General features: G+C 43.7%; 1 protein-coding gene across 1 annotated transcript in view; it reads left to right on the top strand.

Annotated features, from left to right (window-relative positions):
* Nucleotides 1-21,192, top strand: part of agap3 (ArfGAP with GTPase domain, ankyrin repeat and PH domain 3) — a 70,135-nt gene that overhangs the window by 37,465 nt on the left and 11,478 nt on the right. Inside the window, exons 12-14 of the mRNA XM_053438853.1 lie at nucleotides 4,118-4,258; nucleotides 9,474-9,629; nucleotides 20,614-20,768. Of these exons, the coding sequence (XP_053294828.1) occupies nucleotides 4,118-4,258; nucleotides 9,474-9,629; nucleotides 20,614-20,768 (452 nt within the window). The remainder of the gene's footprint in view (nucleotides 1-4,117; nucleotides 4,259-9,473; nucleotides 9,630-20,613; nucleotides 20,769-21,192) is intronic.

Genomic DNA, 21,192 nt, shown 5'->3' with positions numbered 1-21,192 from the left:
CATGGAACATCTGCCTCCAGCACTGGTGCAGTCTGTGTGTGTGTGTGTGTGTGTGTGTGTGTGTAGTATAAATTAAGAGTTTAAAGTATTTTCTTTTGTAAAACACACTCCGGATGTAGTAGTTATAATATTATTACCACTTATCATGTGTTCCTTTGCACTGAAACTTTTAATTCTATTAATATTAAATCAAAAGTGGATATTGTTTTATAAAATATTAGATTAGAAACATTGTGGAATTGTTAATGTTTCAGTCTGGTCTCTTTTTTTCACAAAATTTTCCAAGCTTCGTTCTCCGGCTTCTATTGGGCCTTGTTCGCACGTCGCTTAGGACAAAGGCCTCTGCCAATTAAGTAAATGTCACATGAGCAGGAACATTAATTTGTATTTCCACTTCCAGTTATAATGGAAGTTTATAGTTTCCTTATTGCTTGCCTATTAGTTTTTTTATGCGCTCCATATGCCACTGGCAGACAGCTGCTGACTCTGAGCTGAGGTTTCTACTGTTGGGGGGAAGTTTTTGCTCATGGAGGAATGTTGGGTGTCTTTAAATATGAGTATAGACCGGACCTGCTCTCAATGAAAAGTGCCCTGAGATAACTTACTATAACGAATAGGATCTACTTAATTTACTCACATGACTAAAATGTTGCATCTGACTGAAGCTGGTGCTTTCAGCTGTTAGTACCTGGCTGTTAACCGGTTGTTGTGACAACAAATATCCTTTAGATGAGCCTCAAGCTCTTTTTTTATTGCTTAGTTTAAACTAAAAATATGTGTAATAAAAATACGTATAGAGTGATTTTATAAATGCAGAATAACTCATTGTTCAATTTTGGATTAAATATTTTCATAATGCTTCATCCTTATGGAAATCACATCCAAAGTTTGTCGCAGGGACACGGTGACCTCTGACAATTCAATCTCCATTTCTTACTCAGCTCAAACAAATATCAATAAAAAACTGCAGTAAATATTTACATAAGTTAGGAGTCAGACTAATGTGGATGATGTAGAGTTACTTTGAAGCATATATTGAAATGACAGCATATACAACCTAGGTATGGATCTGACCGTCTGACTGGCAGCCGTGTCGGGGCTGGAGGGCTGCGCCCGGGCGGCGGTCGGGGCGATGGCGGTGGATTACACACAGATGATGCGCCGCCCGGCCCACATTAGCATGAATGCTTCATTATCCCACTACTTGTACATAATGGCAACAACTCCACGGAGGGGTCAGGCCTCGTCACGGCTCATCAGCTCACTGACGGCCCGGCCTAAAGAGAAATGAGAAGCAAGGCAGCGCTGCTCCCCGCTAATCCATCGCCTCTACTTAACACCCCAGCCCTCGATAGCCTGCAGCTCCCACACACACACACACTATATGGCTTCTGTTATCTCTATACACACATGATGATACAGTCAGGGAGAAGTTCTCATTATCTGGGTTTACACTTTGTACTTTTTTTGTTAATTCTGACGAGAAACGTGCAGAAGTTCATGTAGTAACATCTTTAATAATTTGTATCTTCCTCATCATTTAATGATTGTTTTTATGATCATATCTGCATCTATTAGAGCAAAGAAGAACTCACATTCATTATTTAGGTCAAAATAATAATACCACAGGGTAAAAGTACTTAATTAAAAGTGAAACATCTCCAATGTAATTAGGTAAAAGTATTATCAGCAACATGTGACAAAGCACTCATTATAGCCTGCTTCCTCAGTGTCTTATTATTAAATGTTAAATGATTTTATCATTAATACCTATACATGAATGTTAAGGATACATTTGAAGTTGTAGCTGGATGCAGATTTCTTTACTTTAAGCTGTTGAGTTTAATCAATTCTAATCCATTACTTTAGCAGGCAATTAAATTAAGTGCTATTAAATATTAGCAGGAAATTGTGATACTCCAGTAAAGTTGAGGACAGAACTTGCTTACTTCTTCTTCTTCCTTACCACTGTCTGGATTTCATAATGTTTTAAAGCTGGATGGTTAAATTTAATCATAAAATTAGATATGATGTGGATATAATGATCCATTGATGAACAGAAGCATTGATGGAATTGGGCCACGTATAGGTTTGATGTTGTGCTCTATACCTTTAGCAGAGGATCATAATAAAATCGCACACAATCATTTACCATAATCTTAATTATAGTGATGTATCACTTCTGTCCGACTAAAAGGTTTTCCTGCGTTATAGTACCTTTTTTTATTATTGTTTTTGAACATTTACTAGATTGAAATGATATGACACTTTGGTTCATTTCTACTTGACCCCATCCAGCCATTAGATCTGATCCTACATCAGTCACTACCACAGTCCACTGTGTAGCTCCAGTGTCAGAGCTGGAGAACACAGGGAGTCAGGCCTGGCTGGAGCTGGGAGTACACTGCTCTTTTAATGCCACGAGCTGATTATTCCTCCACTGTAATTACATTATCCTCCCCTTTATGCAGGAGTGGTCTCTGGGGACTAATGGGTACAGCCATGTATAATTCATTAATCATTAGCATCCAATTTGACAATTAGACCTGATTGTTGAATTTTGAATATCAATCGAAGTTGCCTTGTAGTTATAAGAGTTTTTTTTTTTTTTCCTTTATCTTTTTTTTAGGGCATCATAGACTCAAACTTTGAGAATAGAAATTGTCTGATATGCAGCGTTATTGTTATAGCTGTTATAATAATGATGATGATAAAAAATGTAATTCTGTAATATCAGGTCTCTGCTGAAAACAAAGCAACACAAAGCTCTGGTTGTTTATTAAATCATATTTTTAAATGCCCTTAATTCAGTAATGATACGAGCAATCAGAGGCCTTTTTATAGACGTCCTGAACTTATTTACTGGATCGCTCATCCATCTCCCCTTTTTCAAAAACAAAGTTCTACATTTCCTTTCCAGTACCCCTACTCTTCGTTCCTGTTCCCCTCCTCCTCCTCCTCCTCCTCCGCTCTGATTTCAGCATGCTAATTTAGTCGGCGCTCCTCAGCATGATTCCCTCGCTCTCTCGCCCGTTCTCGCTGCGATTCTGCTCCCTCCCCTCTGGGACCCGAAGATTAATATTCCCGAGCCCAACAAGATAATTACTGATACTAATTAGACATGATTATGTGAATTTGATACACTTATTACTCTAGATAATGAGTAGGACATATTATCCTAACAAGCACCCGTGCCGCTTAGTTTACTTTACACACGACCCGCACACTATATTTTCTGTTATTGTCACCTCAATCAGAAACGGATATTCTGGTGTAATTGTTGAATAAAAGGACCTGATGTGTGATACCTATAAGATAAAGAAAAATTTGTTTTTTTTCGAAAACAAAACATTTAATTTATCTAATAATATTTGATTAGTTTCCTCTTGTAGCTGTGTAAACAAGATTTTAAATGATAGATATTGTGAACATTTATATTCTAACGGGTAATTTTATTTGTAAACAACCCATCTTTTCTTTTAGGTGATTCAAAATATTTAAATTTCAATTAAACAAAAAGTAAATCTGTAGGAAACACCCTAATTATCAAGTTTGGAATCAATTATTTTATTTCGGTTTATTGCGTATTAAAGCTTAAGCTGTTATTTCGGTTTCCCCTCACGTGCCTGTGAAATGTATCTATGGAGTTTTTCCGAGTAGTTAGGACGAGTTGTAGCGGCTGCTCGTGAACAGGAGGGAAGGACCTCACATGGCGCAGCCTAGCCCATGAATTAGTAAAGAGAGCCAGGCGTCCGTGGCTCGCCTGATTGGAAGTCGGGGAGAGAACGCCTGCTGACGCCAGTGGAGATCGATGTGGCAGTCAGAGGGATGAGGCGAGATAATTAGCGTTCAGAGTGTATCTTGTTAATTAAGGGCTAATTAGAGGCAGAGGCAGAGGGAGAGCGCTACTGTGTGTGTCTGTGTGAGGAGGGGGTTGTTTGACAGAGAGATTTGCACAAATAAGGTGGCAGTGGCATGAGAGTGCGGAAGAAACTACTACAAAACTCAATTACATCATTGTCACTTCTTTACAGACTTTTTACAATCAGTCAAAGAAATCAAACGTCACGTGAGAAACCAGGATTCATGTTGTTGGTTGTTGTCTCGTGTTTTCCAGGTGCTCCTCACTCCAACAGCAGCTCGTCCCTGCAGACCGGCGCCTCGGTGTTCGGCGGCAGCAAGGACGGCATGCACCAGCGCTCCTTCTCCGTGTCCAGCGCCGACCAGTGGAATGAAGCCATCAACACCAGTACAAGCAGCGGAGCCCGTAAGACCCTCTACTCTCTCAATCCCAAACTCTAAAAGTCCGATTGCACCACCACAAAGACGAGGAGCTCAGTGCATTAAAAACCAAATCAGAACGAATCTGAACTTGAAGTGTGGCGTGACGGCGACGCCATTTCCTGAACGTGTGTAACAAGCCTCATTTTCATAACGAGGTGATCATGTCTGTGATCGCTGTGACCTTTTTGGCGGCAGCTCGGTGATGGAGGCGCCGTGCTCAGAGCGGAGGAACGGTGACGGTTAACTCTCCGCCATCGATGCATCTCCGCTCACTGCCTCGGTGTCACATCGCGCCCTGTCACTGTACTTGAGTGAAATAAGATAATACATTCACCATGCATGTCTGCCCCCTCCCTGCCTCCCTCCGCAGCTCCCCACCCTGTCTTTACCTTCCATCTTACTCTCCGCACCCTCCTCCTCCTCCTCCTCCTCCCTCTGTTTTCCTCTTTTTCTTCCGAAGAGGAAAATGAATGCTTTTCGGGGGTACCATTCATCACCAGTTATTTCCCTCTCTTTGTGGTTGGCAGTAAAAAAGCACTTAAATGCACATCAACAGAATAACAGTCATTTCCATGCATGTTTGCACTCTGGTAGTTCTCATTAGCGCGGCGGCGGCTCCCTCCCTCCCCATGGGCTCCCAGGGGCCCCGGCAGTTTAAAGAGCGCACTTTATGAGCGCCGCTGGAGTCCAACTGCATGGCCCTCGTGGTTCCGCCGACAAGCCTGTCTCTCATTTGGAGCTGCCAAACGATCAATTCTGCCTGGACGCAGGCACTTCCATCACCCCCTACCCCTGCCTCCCATCAGCAGCATGCCCAAAGCAGAATTACTTAGATTCGTGGGGTCCTCAAATAAATGAGCGCAAGTGCGTGTGTTGGATTGTGTGGGTGTATGTGTTCTCGCTGAATATTTTTTTTTTAGCTGTTTGTATGTGAGTTTTTGCCACGGAGAGTGTTTGCATCTGTATTATAGTGTGTGTGTGTGTTTGTGTGTGTGGGGGGGGGGAGCTGGCCTGCAACGGACAAATAGAATTTCCTAACCGTCGCGCTCTGGACAAATAAGATGGCTCCAGAATTTCTCATTTTCTTGTTTGGGAAGCTGCACAGCTCTCAATATTAACATAGCTCATTAACCAACATCCAGACTTCAACTAAATCAAATCCACAATCTGCTCCATTATTCCATTTCCTTCAATTATTTCCATGCTCTACTCCTAAGGTAACCACAAATGAGCTCCGATGAGGCAAATGAGCTGAAAATAATAGTAGAAACGTGGTCACATGATGGATCTGTCGTTCGTCCTTGGGAAGGAGTTTCTCTGTAATCAGTGAGTAGTCGGTGCGTTCAGCTTAAGGCCTGTAATGTGCACGGGAGGCGCCAAAACTTTTTCTCCGAACGACTCGTTTCTTATGTCTCCACACGACTGAGGAATCAGGATCAGAGGACGTGTCTGCAGAGCGAAGCCGATCAGAAAACACAAACCTGATTGAAATGCGACCCTCTTATCTCTCATCCTAATGTGCCTTCAATAATCAATAGAGGGTGTTCCACGGGGACGGGGGCTCATGTCTTGTCGTCTGAATTGACTCGCACCAGGCCCAATCACTCCATTATCCTTGGTGAAGGTTGCAGGTTAAAACAAAATGTGATTCTGAGATGCAAAAACAGCAGATTGATGATTCGCCGGTGAATGAATGCGTCTTAGCCAGGTAACCATTTCCATATTATTTAAAGAATGTGCTCATTTGTAAACCTATTGGCAGAAGCATGAGGTGCTAACGTCGCTTGAATATTGAGCGCAGATTTTTGATTAAATCCCGGCCCAATTTCTCCATTGCTTGCATTCATAGAGGCGGCCATTCTTAATGCGCCGCGAGCTTGTTTAGATGCTGCTCTGCTCGGTACACCTCAATCTTTGAACCTGAATTAAAAGCGCGACGCTCAAACAGCTGCCGGAGCGATGTGATTGGATTGTCGACGACAGGAACTCAAGTCCAAGTGTGAGTAATGTCACGTTCACAACGTCAAAGGATTCCTGCAAATCAGTGCCCTTCATAGGAGCTCGTTCAATAATGAATTCAATATTATCCTATTGTGAGATGATGGAGATGTTGCAGTTCGCGGCCTTGAAAAATATAACTAATGAACTTATGTTAAAATGGCCGATGGAAGAAGATAATCAGATCAATCCATGAGAAAAATAATGGATCAAATGATTATCTAACACTTTACCGGATGAATTTAAATCCAGAATATCAGACATAATGATAAATCTCCTCTCATTAGGAGAGTTTTAACGGCCAAAGACACGTCTGCATCACCTGCGACTCGCCGGCGGCACCGCGGTTCATTTCTCTATCCGTGCTTTTCCCTCCTCTTAGTTTGCTTATCAGGACCCAGGTAGTTAATGCACAGATAGCCTTTTCCTGTGGCACGGTGTTTTATGCCTCGGCCTCCTGATGCGAGGGTGATAGCATGCGGGGCGTTTGATTTCGGCGCCGGGCCGTAATGAAGTTTGACATTTAGTTTGGAGAGAGCAGCGGAGCGCGATCAGGCCTTGATTAGCGCGGCTCTAATTGAGGATAATAAGGGGAGGCGGTGATTGTTTCTAATTTTTGCCATTAATTGCAGCTGTTGGTTTTGATTGAGGACAGGCAGGGCTGCCATGTCAAGGGGCCTGGTGGAATCATAGTGCTCCTCACCCAAAGCCTCTTGAATAACAATGAAATGACTCCCCCCCCCCCCCCCCCCCCCCCCCTTCTCTTCACCCCCCCTGCCTCGCTCTCCCTCACCCATTCCCCCATTCACATTCATTCGCAGTTTGGCGTTAGTAGAGGCAGGAAGCTGTTAGCGGCCCCCTCTTTGTCTCACCCACAGCCTTCATCCTGAAACGTGTTTAAACTGTCATCTCCGTGGTGGGAGTATAATGCAGCGTAATCACAGGTTAGGCTCCTACCTATTCCGCTGCCCAGGTGATCTCAGCTGAGTAGGAGAGAGACTCCTGATCCCAGTGTGCTTCATTACCCAGCTTGGTGGCTGATGGCCCTCATGCACGCTAATAGCCGGCTAATAACGCCACTGTGAGTCGTCTGCGCGCCGAGACAATCCAGTTCCAACTTCATAATTCTCAATTCAAGAAATAATCTGGCAATCATGCATGGCTCAGAGCGGAGAAGCACTTAAAGGCCGGAGACTTCACATTATATAAAACCATCAGAGTGCTTTCGTTTCCAGCTCCATACCTTCATGCTTCTGACGTCTTAAAGGCTGATTCCTGCAAACAAAGGGAGGAATATCACCCAGTATATGTTTCGGGTGCAGGTTGAGCATGGCCGGGGTCATTTTCCACAACATTAGGGGCAGAAATTGATAATTAGAGGTGTTTATGACACGGCCCGGGCCCCCGAGGGGCCGCCCTCCCCTTTAACCTCAAGCGACATTAAACAAATGCTGCCTGTCACGTCTGAGGCAGGTCGGCGCTCGCGTCTTCCACCCGCCATACGGAGCTGTGCTGGCGGGACAGACGCTGGGATGGAGAGGGAGGAGGACGCAGAGGGTTGGGGGGTGGGGGGGGGGGGGGGGGGGGGGTTGCACATTGAGGACCCCTGTGCCCCCAGCTGTCTGAGCCAGCTAATGACTCGTCTCAGGGGGGCTGTTGTAAGAGAGCAGGGAAATTGAAACAGACGCCTCGGCTAAGAGCTGCTACATGTGTGGCTGTGTGCTGCCATTCAAATCACCAGAGAGCTTAATGTATGTAGCAGCACACCCACCAATGTTATGTTTATTAATGTGACGGCATATAATCAATATAGCTATTTTTCAAGTAACACATGACTATTAATGCTGAAATATTGATGCGAGGGTCTCTTGGCGTCCGACAAATTACAGATGAATTGGGTGATTTTTATATTTTTTTCTCCCACACAAATTAAATTCTTGTAAACATCAGTCTGCATCGTGACCGATCTGAAGTTGAGGACGGACGTAGCGATGTGTTGTCTCAGGTGCTGTCTCCCATATTTTGCCCACGCTCACACAATGCGTCCCGGGGCCTCCAGAGCTCCACTCTTCCCTCACGTTAGCATCGTCAGTCCCCCGCTGAGCCCATCTCCCTCCTCCAAGACAGCCCCATCTCCCTAAAGGTAATGACCGAATTAGGCCTAATGTTGTACACTGGCTAATGGCACACTGCCGCACATTATAGCATGTGCAACTGGCAACGACAACAGCAATAATCCCTGAGCCCCTTGTCCTCCTGCACTCCACCCCTGGGGCTGGGACGGTGCACGGGGAAATGAATGGAGTTTGCCACACTACAATGAGCTTTTGATGGGAGACAATGGAGGAGGCTGCCAGCCCCACACAGGGTGGTAAGAGGAGAGCAATATGGGGCCCATCGACTGGCCCTCCCTCCCCTCCTTCCCCCAGGCCCCTGGCCCCCACTCCCAGATTCATAATGGCATCCGGAGGGGGAAAGAAGGGAAAGTGATGTCAAATGTCAGGAAATCAGAAAGATGGCAAGCTGACAACCCCCCCTCTTTTCGTCCCATGCCTCCCATCCCTTTGCCCAACGGTAGCACAGGTTAATATCACATTTATAAAATCACTTACAAGAAACAAAGCCGGCTCTTAGCCCCCCCCTGTCACTCCCTGACAGTCATATAGAGAGCTTTGCTGCGGGCTATCTCAGGTAGCCATTTGTTCACTGATGGCCTCGTACCTGTCCTCCATCTATAGCCAGAGTCACACAGTTACTTTTGGAGCAGTCACAGCCATTTCCAACTCCAGCGCTCATTTGTGATGTGTGACAAGTCTGCCCCTGTTTTGCATGAGGCTCCAATAATGTCATTCATTATTCATGTTCTGTGTCATTTCACAATGATGCACAGTGATGCACATCTCTCCTCACTTCCACTTTAAATGGTCAATCTTGAACATTAACACATTTTTATTCCCATGTAAAATGTTCTAATAATTTCTTGGTGATTGAGCATAACACCTCCTAACTGGAAACTTAAATGATCTGGACAGAGCTTATGACCCATCTAATACTAACCCATTAGTGGGTCAGTATTTAACTTTAAAAACACAAGCAATTCACGATATGTTATATTAGTTTAATAATTATAATAATAATAATAATAATAATAATAACAATTATGGTCTTTTTTTCCATTTGTCTCTTTACAGCTAATGGGATGAGTGATCCAACAACTTCCAGCGTCGGCAGCGCGACCAGTCCGAAACTCGAGCCGCCTCCCTCGCCTCACGCCAACCGCAAGAAGCACAGACGGAAAAAGAGCACGGGCATCACAAAGCCAGACGGCTTGTCTGCAGGCAATGAAGGTACAACAAAAAATCACACTGATGCTTTTATTTTGAAATTACCAAAACTTCAGCAGCAAAAAAAGGAATTGTTCACGGGTTACGCTGGTGTCAAACATTCACATATATGTTTCCAAATCTATCAAGATTAAATAATTTATAAATCTCTATGTGGAGCACAAGAGAGTGAACCCCTTGTGTGTTTCAGTTACTTCTGCATATGCAAAATAGATTGTGTTGAACGACATGATAAGCACTTGTTGTGAAGCCTGTGAGGGATCTTGTCAGTGGAGGTGCACACACGACACTCAGGCTCCACCTGAGCTTTATGAGCAGCTCCTTCATGAGGCTCTGAGCTGGTGGGTTGAAGAAAAATGGTGAATTACTCAGTGAATATGAGGAGTGAAGGGAACTGCTGGTGCTGAATGAGACAGAAAGTAGAGAGTTTCTACATTAAACTGCGGAGAAACTTGTTCTGCTTATTTCTATGCATTTGTTATTTATTTTTATTGAATCGAGTGAGCCATAAAGCAGCCACTCACCGATTCATTTTTAATCAGTCCTGATCAGATTTCTGTTCTCATTATAAAAACAAATATTGAATCCTCTATTTTCTGGCTGGCTTTGTCTGTGAGCTACATAGAGGTATGTAGCTGTGTGTCTCCTCAGTGGCCCCCCTGCGCTCTGCACCGTCACAGCCCCCATCTCTTTTTACTGCCGTATGAATAGCTCGATCTCCAGAAGCCGTTGCCCTTCTCAGCAGGGGAGTGGCAGTCGGCTCTCCACCCAATTAATAATGATTCTCCAGCCCAATGATGAATTGAGTGCCCTAATTGGATGGCATTGTGAAAACACTGAGACGCATTTCAGAGGCCATAAAACTGATGTCACCAGAGCGATGATCAATCAACAAGATTGATACGCTGGATAACAACAACAATGGCTTTGACGCCCCCTAAATGGAGCTTAGCATTTATAATCATTATACTTTTTTATCATGGTCTCTGACAGCTGCTCTTTAAAGTCTGAATGGGTCTGTTGACCACATTGTTGTTCAGAGGGAACATCATCAGCAGCTCGGTAGATAAGTGCTGTGAGATAAGTGGTGGCTGTGCGAGGCCGGTCCGGCCACGCTCCAGCGCTACTGCCCCAAGTTTGTGTGGGATCGAGTTACGCCATTGGTCAGCCACCCGATGTCCGGGAGCTCCCTCATTTACTGTCTCTCTTCCAAAATGAACCGGCACATTTAATTATCTGACACCTTTTAGGGACTTTTTCCAAAATGGCACCCAGCAACAAATATAGCAACTTTGGAATAAAACCTCCACAGAACAGAGTCCACCAGTTTAGCCGGCATGCAGGAGGCACCCCCCAAAAACTGCAGCTCTTAGACATGCGCTGCTAGCCCAGAACTTTTCTAGACTTTCCCCAGAGGAGCCGTTAGTGTGAACGCAAATGTCCGAATCAGTGGAACTGGACATAAAGCGGGCTTTGCACTGCCAGCACCCTCCTACCAAGTCTGTGTAATGTCCGACTGAGCCGATCAGGGCTGATAGAAGTCGGGATGCAAATAACAAACAATGGTGTCACAAAGATATTAACTAGTTCCACAATGGTTTTCAACTTCATCCTCCATTCCACACAATGACCACACACAGTCCAGAAATATACTTATTTAGTCTTGACTTTGTCTTGTTGTTGTTAGTAGATGAGCATTCGTGACGTCAGGCACTATTTTGGGGAAGAAGGTAATATTCTAGTATGTGGTCACATCAGCATCATCCGAAAGTTGCTTTGTAAATACAGAAGCAGTCTGCAACTCCCGGCAACTTCACAAACCTGGACTGTTTGAGATCGTCCATTCCTTCACTTTGATTTGACATTACTTAGCTCTTAATGGGTGTCTCCTGGCACATGAGTGATGGCTGGTATCACCAAACATTATCAGATCTCAATGATAAATATCCTACATCCACCATAACCATCAGAGGAAGTGTGAGAGCAATCAGACTGGAGGAGGCAGATTGCAAATGTTTCTCACGTTATCAAACACGCTCACTGTTTTCTATCTTTTTCATTGTTCTCTGTGAGGTTTTCTATTAGCATCAACTTGTCTGTTCTGCTGAATGCTTTGGAATACAGACATATCACTTAAATATTGGATTCGCCCACGTCTGGGATGTGAGTTGTGTCTCCCGTTGAAAGAACAGGCGCTAGAGAGAGAGAGAGAGAGAGAGAGGGATGGAGAGAGAGAGAGAGGAGGTGGGATCCTTGAATAAATTGCTATCAGTTTGTCTCATTTACGGGGCAATCAGAAGCGTGCAATGCAGGCTGAAATTGAATTTTAGTAGTTGTGAAGCATCATCAATCAAAACAGTGTGAGCGTCTTAAGGTGAGGAATCATTTTGGCCAACATGGAACGTGTGGGATGTTCATGGGGAGAAACTGTAGCCGCGCCATTATTTCCAAATGTGGCACCAGCACAGTACTTAGCGAGCCTCCTCTGCTTGGTTGCTGAAGTGGCAGAAAAATCTCACATACAACCTCATCTTCCTTGTTATGATTATAAAAGGCTAAATAGCAAACAATATTTGCACATAAACTTTCAAACAGGTCTTAAATTCAACTTTAGGTCCTGATCTTGCACTTGGCCCACAGAGTGACACATTGTCCAGGAGCCACGTTGATTTGTTGATCAATTTATCAATAAAAACCTGGTCTGAAATCAATGGCTCGGTATTTCAGCGATATTTTAAGGGCACATCATCAAAATAGTAACTATAGAACGGCACATGAGAGCACAGACCTCTACCAGTGTTTCCTTTTAATTATGTAGACAGTTGCGGCTGCCAAATTCTAATTTGTCACACCACAGTTTCTTAATGAAGCAATAAAATGTTCTCATAATAACTTTAGGGATCTCTAACTAGATTGTTTTTGCTCAGACTTGCTGCTCCTCCAGAGAAAATACAGTTGAACTGTGGAGTTCAGTGCACGTCTGAAAGCAGCTATAGGTGCAACTGCTATTACAATTTATTTAGAACTCATCTTTCACTCTTCAGTCCGTGCACCTGTCACCTCGGAATCTGTTGTGCACGAGAGCAACGTTCGTGCACGTGCATCCCATGGATTGAATGAATTCTGTGTGAAACTTAATTCCTTGATCCGCCCAGTTACTCAGATCCTTTCTCTCCCGACCTTCACCACATCCCTCCACCAAGTTTTGTGGAAATCTGTTCAGCAGTTTTTTTGCGTATTCTTGCTAACTAACTAACAAACAGACATACAAAACATAGGTAATAAACATGTGGCTACAGTTACTGCCTGTTCACCTGCTCCACCTCATGGAGCTTCGGTGGAATCCTTTCATCTCGGGCACAAGCAAATCGGTTTCATCTGCAGACGAGCGTTCTCTCTTACTACCTGCAAAACTGCCCTAAGAATTGCAACCTGCTATGGTGCAAGTGCAACTAAACCAACACGAGTGGATTTGGACACACCCTAAATGCACTTTCTCCATGTGCTTCAGACCGCTCCTTGGATTGTTTCAACACAGCCTATCTTCTACTGGCTACAGAGAGGAACTTGTGTTACATCAGTGTGAAGCCATATTTATTTCAAATCAATGTTAAAAGCTGGATTTGAATCGTTATGAATCCCGTGTGACGTCTGCACTTCCACCGAGGATATGCACAACGGACACAGTCCCCTAATATCCTATGCACTGTCAGAGCTGTGTGCTGTAATGAACTTCTCATGTGCTTAAAGAATGATGCAGGATGCATGGCGAGACAACTGACAGCCCCGTAATGTGTTTCCCAGCAGCCACCCGGCGACGAGCTCTCTCGGTGTGTCGCTCGCCATAAACCCACTGGAAAATCGATGGCCGATAAAGAGTTGTGTTCAGGGGGAGCCCCCTCTGATTAATGCAGACTGTCAGGGAGCATCATTAATGTATTTCTCTTTTAAAGAAAGTGTATCAAATACTCATTGTTTTTGGGGGGGGGGGGGTTCCAGAGAGGGAGGAGCAGAATCGGATGGAAGTTGTGTCGAGAGGCTCCTTCCCTGATGCTCAGATATTTGTGGATGGAGATATTTACATGTGCGAAGGTCACAGAAATCAGGGAGAAAGCAGGAGCCAAGTGTTTGTCTCAATGCTTCTGATGTAAAGCAGGTGTCAGGGTCTTGATTTACATCTGCATCGCCAGATATGATTCAATGCCATTTGAGGTGGAGACGTCACATTTAGCCAAATCTCATCATTTTTGAAAACTTGAATAAAACTAGAAGATAACAGATGAACTCCCTAACATTACTGAGGTTGGATAACTTAATTTTTTTTTAAATTCTTAATTATTTAAAAAAGGACGATAAGAAAATAAATTTAAGTGAATCCGTAAATCTAAAAAGGGTGATTATAGGGTTAATGATTATCTTCAAGACACAATTAGCAGTCAAAGATATTACGACCTCTCCTCAAGAATTAAGTGTAATCAAATAATTTGGATCAGTGAATATGAGCAGAAAATTAAAAAAAATGTACATAATGTATGTGTACATGTTTTCACAAATGTAAATATAGCAGTTAAAACCCTGTTTAACATTAAATGTATTGTCATTCTGCCCGAATACAGAACAGAACAAACAACAACATCCCTGCACTACCAAGGTGCTTAAATGAATATGCAGTGTGAACAATATTGCATTACTGTGAGAATAATAGAAGGTTAAAGAGTAGTTAGTTAACCAGCATGTTTCAGCTCGACCTCTTCATCAGAGTAACAGAATAAATGAGCTGCTGACAGACCCATTCGTTTACTGTATGAAGAAGAGGAGGAGCATCATACAATCAAGCTGTCTGGGCTTTATGTGGGGACGTAAATGTCTCAAGTCAGTTGCTCCAGATATTTTCTGCAGTTTTTCGTGCGATGCCTCTGGTGAAATGTCCACAAAAAAATGTGTGGCAAAGCTGAAACAAAGAAAAAAGAATGAAAATACCTCAGGATGGAAGAGAGGGGGCATACTAGTACGCGTAGACATTCACAAGCTTTTAACGATCAGGGCTAACATTGGCTAATATGCTATAAACAAAAACACATGTTTTCTGTAGTGGAATTTATACGTCCTGCCTTCTGCATGACCTGGAAGATCTCCTTCTTTCTTCGTATTTGTAGAAGGCTAACTCAAGAAGATGTCTAGACTCAATTTTCTGTTAATCAGTTTCAACTGGAAGCAATGGAAAATAATGGAAAAGGCCTTCAAAGTGTGTTTCACAACAAAAGTTTTCAAGGTTAAATCAGGAAAAAAAAAAACATCAAACTAAAATCCTGATGGTTCTGACTCGTTTCCTGATCGAGAACATGTGTCCTCTTCCTACGACGAGACAGATTAACCTGCACCTACTGTCAATAATCAATAATAAAGTGAAGTTTGCACTGAGAGGACAAGTTAATCCAGTCTCCTATTGTCCTGTTCTTTAGCAAACTAAGGGTTAATATCCTCTGGAGTCCAGCTGAGGATTAGGAAATGGAGGTTTAACTGCCTGTGCTAATGGTGGGTGTTTATCTCAATACTTTGTTTTGTCACTCCCCGACTCGCTCTCATTTCCGAAAGCTGTCCCTGGAGCCTCCACTCTTTGTAATGGCTTAGCTTTGTGAGCGCCACAGAACGGAGGGAAAGGAATAACAAGATTCTCATTTGGGCTCCATACACACTGCCCACAGATATCTGTATAATTGGTCCCGTTTTCATTCGGCTCTGTTGTTAAATGCGCTAGCTATTAGGCTGGTGGTGCTGGTGCTGATTTCATGTGTTTGTTTATTGTTGGAAGGTGTGCTTCTTGTTTGTGTGAGCATGTGCGTGGGCCTGTAAAAGTGCTCAGAATCGTGTGTGTGTGCATGGCAGATAGATAAAGAGTGTATTCTCTCTCTCTCTCTCTCTCTCTCGCTCGCCCTCCCTCCCTCCCTGCTCTCTTCTTTCTGAGTTTGGTCGTGGTTCCCCCGGGGCCCCTGTCGCAGTAATGGCCTGCTCCTGATTGCTCTGATACAGGTTAGGAATATTGGCTTTAATGATGTGTAAAATGAGCAAGCAGTGCCTGTGACATTTACAGATGGCACCGCCTTGGCCTGTTCTTCCCAACTGCTCGTTAATTCACGGGAACGGCGAGCACTTCTTTAAGTGACTGCCTGATGCATGCATACGACACAACAAAACACGTCCCGCGCACAACACGACAATCGCTCACCTACCGCACCTCTGCACCTTGTCATCATTTCAGCCAAGTGTTCACACACAAATGGATTAAAAAAAACGAGGGAGTCCTCAAGGCTAAGAGCTGGTTGCTGAGTCCTTTCCGAGGGTTTTTCACGCCGGTCCTCCAGAGGTCTTTGGGAGGCTTAGACAGAAGAGATGCTGCGCCGCTGCCCGCTGTATAGACAGCCCAGCTGGGCTGAGCACCGAGCCCTGAGGTGGTAATCTGGTCCACAGGTCCTCGCTGGTGCATCTGCTGCACACGCACAGCAAAAGAGGGATCACCATCCTCGGGTCACCCTCTCACGTTCCACTTTGATTTCCAGGTCAAAGATGTGCTGTACCTACATGATTTACACTTCTTAAAAACTGGGAAATTGTTCCTTTAATGACAGCGATTAACTCAGAGTGTAAAAAAACTATTTCAAGTAAACGTCATTTAAAAGGAAAAGTATCAAAGTTTCTAATCACTGCTGCCAGTAACACTCAGAGAAGTTTGGTAATGCAGTTGCCTGGTAAGGTTTAAAAACCCTTTTGCTGCAACTTTAATGTAACTTGGCTGTTCATCCATTGTTCCCATTAAAACCCTTTGTTTTCATGCCCCAGCCATAGAGGCCTTCTTTAGAGGAAGATACATTTATACCGTGTTTATTTCTTTGTTCTAATTCATCAAGCAGCATTTTACTGATATATTAGATATTTTACCTTTTTGGGCCTGGATAATTTTATGTTATACAGCAGCTCAGCCAGGACGACTCCAGACTCTGTACACGGGGCGTCCAGTCCCTCACCTGGTTAAGATGGCTCCTGCAATGGCTGCAGGTTTGGTTAGGACTTGAGCCTTTGCTGAACGTCTTCCCCTGTTCTGCCCAAAACTCAACATATATTTTGTATGTGCATTTCTCATCTGTAAGCAGAAAATACAGCTGTCTGATAATTTCGGTTGTGTACATTTTCTTAATTTCTTTATTAAATACTAATAATAAGTTAAGTACAAGTACCTTTAAACTTCACTAGGTTAATGTACTTGCACTGCGCCCAGTAAACATTGAAATATATCTACCACCTATTTTGTTTTCGCGAGGCAGCCATTTATTATTTCACTTTATTGAATTGCGGTGATGTTGCTGCCAGAAGCCATCAAGCACAACATCTGTAACTGAGCGGTTCCCAAACAGGTTTATGATCCTTGTAAATGGTGGACGACGACTATCTCTATCCGTTCATCCCTCTTTGTAGCTCTATGGCCATTACACTCTAATTTCCTTTTTATTATGCCATGTTAATTAAGGAAAATCATATTTCGCTCATTCTTCACAGTTGGCTCCCCCCGTTGCCTTTGAATTGTGTTCTTCCTTGTCCGCCCACTAGCGGGGTCGTGTTAATTTATTTCTAATTGGCGAGAACTTGTTGATTGTCGGCTCGCAGACGGATGTGGTCAGGAGGTTAATGCTCGTGTTAATGGGACAAGGTGATGGTTCCTGCGCCGGCCGTTCTCTAACTGCAACCATTGAGTAATAACTGAAGCGCTAATGGCCCCTTTTACAAGCTCATCATGGCAGGTGCCTCCAAGACGACGGTGATGCCTGTGACATGTGGTTCCGGCTCAGATTTAACATGTGTGTGTGTGATCAGCACTTTGACCTACAAGCCTCCATGCAGCATCATGGAGCCGAGTAACGACGATACCTGTGTCACGCGTAAAAACTTCCCCGCTGCACAGGCTCCTCTGTCTCTTTAGTGGCCACCGCGTCCCGTGTGCATTACTAGGCATGGAGAATTAGATTTGTTTTCCCTCGTATACTCATCAGTTTAAAAAAGCAGCCATCCGTCGCTTTTTTAATCTCCATAATGAAAGTGTTTTAATGCCTCCAATTTATTGCCTGGGCAGCCAACAGAATAATTAGCTTTGTTCAGGGTTTTTTAAAAAGATGAAAACACAAGTACAACAACGTGCGAGTCCAGGAGCCACGGATTCTAATCAAACACGTTAGTTATGTACCTGCAGGTACGTTGAAGCAGAAGAAATTGATTTATTTTCTATGTTATCTAATTAATCAAGCTTTATTTATTTTTAAATGGAATCTTTATTCTGTGTATTTTGGGCTTTTATTGTCTTTCACCCTTTAGGTTCCTTTTTTAAATTGATCATTTTGATATTTCAATCCGTGCCATGGCTTCAAAACGTCTCACCCACTGAAAGACTTCTTCACTCCGAGTCTAAATAAAGAGGTTCCCAAGTCTTTTATTGATTCTCTGTGACCTGTAGTCAATTTCACAAGCTAAATCAGATAATTGAAGTCGGTGTCGAGCTAATTGGATTATTGCTTTCCCCCTGAAGAGATCGCCCCTCCACCGCAGCACGGGGATCGCTACATTAGTGGCGTCCGTCAGACATCTGTCATCAGAGTGGCACGGGGCTACATCCAGCAACATGGGGGGTGGGGGGGGGGATTGATCGTAAATATAAAGTGTAGTTGTCTTTTTAAAACCGATGATTTGTCTGCAGATCTTTGTTTATCATCAGATTACCATGAATACAGGTTTAATTTGATAATAAAGGTTAAAGTGCTCATCATATGTCAGAACGGATTAGAGACGAAACACATTAGAGCTTCTAGTGATAAATGACGTCAACACTTTGGGTGATTAATACACAACATTAATAACATATCAGCAGAACTATTTCCAGGACAAAGTGGATCAAATCTACACAGAGAAAAAAAACAAAAAAACGACATTCCCCTTGTGTCTGCCCGCCTCCAGTCCTCCGAACATGCTTTATGCAAATGAGACGACTATTTGCATAGACATAATTAGGTAATTACAAATCATTTGGCTATGAGCTCAAGCATGTGCAGAGACCAGAGATGTTACACGAGTCACATTGTACAGTACTGAGTTAATGAATGGCTTCCGAGCGGCGGAGGCATCGCGGCATGTGTTGGAACATATGTCGTGTCAGAGCCCTTGTTTGGAAACGACAGGTGACATGTTCATGAGTCTCGGTTTAACACGAAGAGAGGATGGAAAGTAACCACTTCGGATTCACCCTCTTTGAAACCTCTTTCAGGTCAAGTTCAATAAAAATAAATCAAATACACAACATGGGTGGTTTTCAGTAGTTTAAACAATCTAGTTGAGTTAGCAGAATAATAAAAACCCAAATGACCCATCTAATTATATCATGGCCTGCAAAATAAGTTGTGTAGGCCCTTACAGAGGAATACATTTAATTCATGGTTATACTAAAATAGCTTTGAGAAAGAGGTATTGATTTCTAGTATCAAAAACAAGACAATCTTGAAATATCAGAAGCCAGTGCCAGAAGTTTGTTTAGAAGTCACTATTCTAATTTGTCTTTAAAAACACACTTATTATCCCTTGGAGGGTCATCAAAGGTATTTCTTGGAAATGTGGTGAGGTCAAAATGCTGGAATCATAATTGGGATTCTTTTTGGTTTGTTTGTTCTTTGACCGATATCACTGTAGCTGATTGTCAGAGATTGTCTCGACATATTATATTTCATCTGACAAAACTTAATCCGGTGTGACTCCGACTTATCTGAGACTGAGTCTGCTGGGGAGTTGAGCAAACAAGAAAGAACAGTGCAGCCGAGGTCTGACCCCGAACCTGAAAGGGAATCTTGTTTTTGTGTCTGAATTCATATGCAGTGTAAAAAAATCAAGTAGACAGCCCAGCCAACTAACTGAACCTGACCGGAGCCGGAATATCATTAAAAGAATATTGTCCAAACCCGTCCCCCCAGTCTACAGTGAAGGTCGTGCACGTTTTGGAACCAGTGGCGAAAAGAAGCAATGACTCCAAATTCGAGAAACTCATGGGGCACATTTATTTACCGGAGCAGGGAAGATGAGGTCAGAAGCAACCTGATTTTGATATTTTCACCAGGATGTACAAGGAGCCTTGAGAACCTGTTGCTGAACCATTATCTCCAAATGTGGTGCAACAATAGTGAGCAAGACTCTTCTGCTTCTGCTCACAGACATATTATACAACCTCAAGTTCATTCTTATTAACGATGGAAGGCCAAATGGAAAACAACAGCTGCACATAAACTTTCAAATAGGTTAAAGGCTTTCAAATCACAGTTATGTCTCCATCTTGCCCCCCCCCGGTCCCAACGTGGCCCCAATTCATGATACATCTTTGCTATCATTTATTCTTTTCTGATTGAGTTTGTACAGAAACACGATAACAACTTGAGGGTGAGTCTCAATAAATACTTAAAGCATAAAAGAAGGTTGAATCATAAAGACCTCATAAACATAAAGTGGATTATTGTGCTGCTGGTGATTAGTAATTGCGCTGCTCTTTTGAAGTTGCAGCAAATGGAATCAAAACTATACGTTGGCATTTAGGAGTTTATGAGATTGTGGGGGCATCATCAAACAAAGCAGCGCTGCCAGAGGACAACAGGAGGGGCCGAGAAGTCACGCCGAATGTTGCAGAGTTTAACGGGAGCTCATTCCGTCGAGCATCCAGGCAAAGACGGGCCTCAATCACTGAGCCGCTGATTTGCAGAGTCAGATTGATCAGCCCCTGTGTGTGTGTGTGTGTGTGTGTGTGTTGCTCCAGCTGACGTGTGCCTCCTCCGTGGTGACAGATGATTTTCTACCACACAGATATGCAGCAGAAATAAACCACGTGCTCACGCCACGTCCAAAAAACCTAAACAGCGCCCCCTTGCATTCTCGATTAAGCTAAGTGATTTTTTCCGTTTGTGTTTTTCAGAGCAAGAGGATTCCTTTGAGTTCATCATCGTGTCGCTCACGGGTCAAACGTGGAACTTTGAGGCGTCCACGTACGAGGAGCGGGAGCTGTGGGTCCAGTCCATCGAGAGCCAGATCTTTGCCAGCCTGCAGTCGTGTGAGAGCATCAAAAATAAGGTACAGTCGAGCTGGACCGGGGGTTCTGGGCCGATCATCATCGGATTACAGCATAGTCATCCTGTTGCAATTCTGCTGCTTCATTCTCACAGACACACACACACCTTCTTCTTTTCCGACCTTTATTGTGCCCTCCCCCTCCCCCGCCCCCTGCTCACCCACCACAAGCTGTCACGTGTGGGAGCTTGTCAGACAGGTGCGCCGCAGTGCCGGTGATCTCTTATTGGAACTGACAGACATCAGAGACAGAACACGGCTTGTGTCAGCACCCCGGGGAGACGCGGCCTCATTTTCATATTCATATTCCCTCTGCCCTCGGCCATACACGTCTTCCCTCCTTCCCTACCCATCACCTGTTGTCTGTGCCTTGAGTCTGTTTGTAATGTTCTTTTTTTTTTTTTTGCCTTCACTTACTCTTGCAATG

Source organism: Pleuronectes platessa, chromosome 13 (genome assembly GCF_947347685.1).
Source record: "Pleuronectes platessa chromosome 13, fPlePla1.1, whole genome shotgun sequence".
Lineage (NCBI taxonomy): Eukaryota > Metazoa > Chordata > Actinopteri > Pleuronectiformes > Pleuronectidae > Pleuronectes > Pleuronectes platessa.
This window is presented reverse-complemented; position numbering and strand designations above follow the sequence as displayed.